The sequence below is a fragment of the Nasonia vitripennis genome, chromosome 2 (assembly GCF_009193385.2).
Source record: "Nasonia vitripennis strain AsymCx chromosome 2, Nvit_psr_1.1, whole genome shotgun sequence".
Classification (NCBI taxonomy): Eukaryota; Metazoa; Arthropoda; class Insecta; order Hymenoptera; family Pteromalidae; genus Nasonia; species Nasonia vitripennis.
In genome coordinates, this window is record NC_045758.1 from 32740874 (window position 1) to 32746550 (window position 5677).

Below are 5677 nucleotides of genomic sequence, written 5' to 3' on the forward strand. Positions count from 1 at the left end.
TAAAGTATGAGGTATCCGATAGCTCGGATAAATTATTGATCGTTATGGAATTAAATTTGCAACGTCGAAGTAAAACAAATTAAATTATATCGTATGTGTATACAGTATTAACGAGTAAATAATCCATTGTCCGCTTCACAATAAGAGCCTTGCAAGAGGTACACATTGTCGTCGAGCATATTACAGTCCTCGACATGCCACGTACAAACAGTCCAGCAAATCACACTCATAATAATTTAGCCCGTTGTGCACACACAAGCTACTCTCTCTCTCTTTCTCGCGACAAGCCCCATGGTTTCCAAGCTAAAAGACTATTGCCAAGTCCCCGCAGTCGCAGTTTGTCTACCGCCCCATTCTGTCAGTCGGCTAAAAACTGAATTCTTAATCTCGACGGACGGCGTCGTTGTTATTTTTCCACCTCCGAATCTCCGACCCTTTGTTCATTGAAACGCGCAAGCACAGAGCTTTTCGGGCGAAGTCGCGCAAGAAATTAAAAGTTTAACGCAAGACCATAGCCGGCGGGAGGAGGAAAAATTGGCAAAGCGCCGGGAAGAATTACGATTGGAGCAACTGACCCGCGCATTCACAGCACATAAATAACGCAATTGTACACGCGCCGCAAGCGAACTATGAAAAAGCGCTTCGCTCTCGCGCAAGAAAGCAATTCATTACGCGTCTGTCTCTCTCTCTCTCTCTCTCTCTCTCTCTCTCTCTCTCTCTCTCTCTCTCTCTCTCTCTCTCTCTCTCTCTCTCTCTCTGCGCAGTGCTGTACGATGTCACGCACTGTAAAATGAAAAGCCGAACAATAAGCGCTTCAGACTTTCGTTATACTATGTGCGAAATTCAGCCGAGCGTAAACCTCAGACGCGTCGATTTTTCTTCCCGCAGTTACTCTCGCCCGCCCCAACATCGCGTGCGTGTAACTGAGCTCGCGAGTTTGCCAGCGTTATAGAACTCTCTCTCTCTCTCTCTCTCTCTCTCTCTCTCTCTCTCTCTCTCTCTCTCTCTCCCCCGAACACGCGGGAAAAAGGTTTTTCATTAAAAAGTTTGCCTTCGAAATTCGAGCCAGCTGCTGTGAATCACTTTACGTCGTATAATTATACGCGGACGACAAGCATTATCGGTATGGAATCGCGAGTATCAAAACGCAATTATAAACGTGAAAGAAGTTGACAACAACTCGGGTGCAAAATTTCGTTTCAATATTTCATTATCGCCCGGCTTTCCCGGGTCGAAGCGATAAATTACAAAACTTACGCGGCCTTTCTCCGGATATTAATAAATAAAGCTCAATTCGCGCGGTCGGCTATGCGGCTCGGAAATTCGATGCGACGACAGGGTGTATGCGCTGTGTGTATATAACTGAGAGTCACTGGCCTGAAAAGAGCGAGAGATGCGCCAGCGAGGGATATATACGCGGCAGCTCGAGCGTCTGCTGAATTATTTCGGACTGTAATGCGATGATGGTAATCACACGAGGCGTCGCAAAACGGCCCGAGGAGTTGCATTGTTACTGAGTAGCTCTCGTGATGAATGGCTTGGATTGCAGCCTTGCTATCATCGGAAAGGTATTCGAAATTTGCTCTTATCAATTTTTTCGATTTCTGACGCAAACAGTCTTGATTTCAAGCAAAGCCGTCTCTTTGATGCGAGAAATCCCTCTGCATCATCGACATTTCTCAAAGCGGATAAAGAGGGATGAGATACATTCACCCTCTCAAAGGTCCCGATCTAGACGAGTACACGTTCGAAAACCGCGGGCGAGTGTAGGAAAAAGGAAAGGCGCATAATGCAACGTCGAGTCTATATGCGCGGAAAAGCTTCGTGTACAAGGCCTCGCGCGAGGCGGCCAACGAGGAGCGACGAGGGCATAATCTTGTAAAGAGCCAATAGCTTCAGCGATGCCGCGAAAGACGCGTGTCACGCGGAAATGGGAAAATTTTCATGACTTCGCGAGAGATGTTACTGCCCTCTCCGAGAAGCAAGAGAGGGAGGGAAGCAAACTTACGCTTTTTGCTCTCTCTCTCTATCCGACTTTTTTCCCCGCGCGCTTCGCGTCGTTTTAGATCCCGGGATCGGGATTGCCGAGCGGGGAGGGGAGGGGGGGGGGTTAGCCTGTTTTAGGGGAAACGGAAATGGAATTCTTTCCAGGAAGCTGTAGTCGCCGGAGGGCTTAAAGCGATTGCGGGAAAAGAGAACTGGCCAGTTCTCGTCCCCTTGCGAGCACGCGCGAGAAGGAGAAACGCAAATATTTGAAGTATATATATCGTACTTCGCGCTTTAGCTTCTTGACTTTTCCTAGTCGCGCAGGCGGGCTGAACTCAATTTGCGGCGTTTGTTGTATCCTTAGAATTGTTCTCGGAATTGCGCTCTACTTTCCAATGTCCTTCCAACTCGGATATGAATATTCCAGACTTTTTCCACTCCGCTCCGTTGTAACGCTTCATCGCAATGTTTAAAGAGTGAATTTTACGCAGGAAACGTTCGGGCGACCGTGTTTATTTCGCGGCGTCTTAACGGAGCCCGCCGTATACTACTTAAGGGCGAGCGCGCTGCGTTTATTCTTCTTCGCAACAAGCCCGCGCTGCGATCCTTTTTTATCCTTCGTAAATTACGCTGTTACGCTATAATCTCGCGGATAAAGCGCCTTCCCCCTCCCTTAGGACGACGAGAGAATGGGCTTAAAGTGTAAGGCTGAATTTGCGCGTGCCCTCGGCGCGAGCGCGGAATAAAGATGCCATCGTCGAGGCGCGCTTTTTTCTCTCTCGGTTTATAAATGCTTTATCTTGCGTTACTTTTTTGCTTTTTTTTAAGCGAACGAGCTGCTCTATGTGTATTGAATTTTGTGTATTGAAGGCGTTATGGTCTGATTACTGATAAGCGTGAAATTATTACCTGCAAAAAGGGGAAAATAAATAACAGATATTACGTTTGTTAAAGAAAAAATCGAAAGCCAGTTATTAAAGGATATGTATTTGGTGAGAACCGTAAAATGGCTTTCATTTAAATTCTGTTTAAATTCAATTAAAGCTCGGATGGAAATCCTGCACGCTGCAGCTTTTTCCTATTAGTACCTGAAAATTGGATTGTTACAAAATGATGTAATTTGAATGATTAGCATTTCATTAAAATTTATAATTTTCCGACAGAAATAGCAGACGAACGGAAAGCTCCGATATAAAGCACATTAATTTTAAATGAGAAATTCCATCCATAAAAATCACACGACACACTTTCAATGAAAATGCTTTACTTATTTAGCAGATAAAAGTCCCGTGCCATCGTGAATGCACATTTAAAAGAGAGCAGCTAATAAAGAAGCAGCCATATACCCAGCGACTTATTAAACTTTATTCAATCATCGCCTGGACGAGAGCTCAGTGAGCCGTATAAAAAGGCGCGTGAATGCAGCGGATGAAAGAGAGAAGACGGCATCAATTACAAAGTCAGAGGGCGTATAGAGCGCATTGCCACCTCTATTCTATTCTCGGTGATCTTGTATCGCTGTGGTGGACACGCCTTGCGGCTGCAGCTCTTCCTCGGGCAGTTCCGAAATCGAAAAACTTGGTGCACCGGGGAAAAGTTGTCGCTTATGCTAATTTCGTCTGAGCCCCGCGTAATCGTTCGACTGCGATGGTGCCATCTCTGAAAGCTGGGAAATTATACGATAATACGTTGCAACGATGTAACGAGAAAATGTGTTTCCAAGTTTTCCGCGGTCTAAAATTTCCACGGAGAATATTTTTTCTATAATATCTCTGGTTGGTATATGGAAATGTGTATGACGTTTATTTTTCAATATTTTTTAATTGAACCGTCCTCGCGAGAAGATTGATTTATTATGGGCAGGTTATTGGAAGGACGAGATGCGAGTCCCAGCGGACGAGTCTCCCTGATCACGCTCACGTATTTAATAAGCATGCAAACGTCAACGCTTGTATGAGGTTTGAATGGCATAGAAATTACTAGTTTGCGGAATATCAACGCGCGATGTGCAAAAAAAAGGTAATGACTTATTCGTTTGTTATGCAACTGAACATAGCTGAGGAAACATTGAAAAAGCATTAATACAATTTTCGTCTTAAAATTATGAGTTTGTAAACGAACTCAAAAATGTACTTGAACATGTTAGGTATTCATGTGTAATAGCTTAGAGTTGATGAGTAGAAATTATTATCGACAGCTTGTATATCTTTATGTCTCTAGCTTTTTATAATATTTGGAGTATACACGGTAACTTGAAAATGCTTATTTCTAAAATTCGGTACGCTTAATCAGTCAAAATGCCAGTGATAAGTCTTACCTTTGCTTATGTAATCACAATAGTATTATATTTACTCTTTCTACATCCTGCTAACTGTTCTAAACAAGGTGAAATGTTTATTCATATTTTGAAAAATCAATAATCAATAATTGTGTTATGTAATAATTGCTGTGTTATATAGGAGACAATGAAGAACCAGAGGATACAGTTTTTGACAGTGACTATATCTTGAAATACATAATCATTATAATTTCTTATACTTCAAAAATCATCAGTGCTGCGAATAACATTTTTTAGATAAGGGTCAGGATATTTGGTAGGTATACTATATTAGTTTAATTATTCGATTCTGCTGAGAATAACAATTTCAAAAAAATGACTAAACAAAAATTTTCATGCAATGTCAACTAGGCGCAAATCATAAGTTACGGGGATCTAACATGTGGAGTTAGTATCATTTCTAAAGAACGGTTACTTACCGCTGCTCACTGGTGGAGTAAGCACAATTTAATATCAAGCATAGCTTTATTTATTTTTTTTGTCTGGATTACGAATCTGATTATGGCGAGCGATCAATATGCGTTCGGACTGGATCAACGATTCGTGGAAAAGGAGAGCTTTTCGAAGTTACTAAAATTATTGTACATGAGCATTTCAACAGCATCACAATGGACAATGACATAGCTTTGATCAAGGTACCGTTCCCGAATAACTATTTTTTCTCGCCTTAATCTCATTTTGACAATCAAATTTTAGACTGCGGAAACTATTGAATTCGATGACCAACAAAAGCCTATTTCCATCTCTAATTTAATTCCCAAACCAGGAGATGAAATAGAAGTTCCAGGGTTTGGAAAAGAAGGAGTAAATATTTTCTCAATTTTGCAGTAATTATCAATTTTTCACGATATAGAAATAGCATTGAAAGTTTAATTATAGGAAGATAAACGAAAACGTAAAACATTAAAGTCCGCCGCACTTCCGGTAATCGATTCGACCGACTATAACACAAAGTGTAACTACCTGGCGTATATACATTGTTACGTAATTATCGTAAATGGATCTCTAATCATACAGATTTGAACCTTAAATAGAGAAATATTGTATAGATTATTCTTGCTTCAGTAAATAAATAAAAATATATAGTTTGCTGCTTTGAAGACAGAAATCGTTTAAAAACAAGCTTATCCCAGCATCGAGGATCCAGTAACAAGCAACATGTTTTGCGCTGGCAAAGACAAAGACGACACGTGCGAAGGAGATTCCAGCGGTGCAGTCGTGATCAATGGAAAATTGGTCGGTATCGTTTCTTGGGGCTTCGAATGCGGGGCGTCCAAATTACCCAGTGTCTACACTCTGGCGAAGAATTATCACGAATGGATCAGCAATCACACGGGTCTTATTCTGTACTAA

General features: G+C 41.9%; 1 protein-coding gene across 1 annotated transcript; it reads left to right on the top strand.

The window, feature by feature from the left end:
- Positions 1-4932: 4932 nt before the first annotated feature.
- On the top strand, positions 4933-5677 carry LOC100679817 (trypsin II-P29-like). Its single transcript, XM_008206817.1, has 3 exons — positions 4933-4959; positions 5021-5112; positions 5458-5677. The coding sequence occupies exons 1-3, from the start codon at positions 4933-4935 to the stop codon at positions 5675-5677; spliced, it is 339 nt and encodes a 112-aa protein (XP_008205039.1).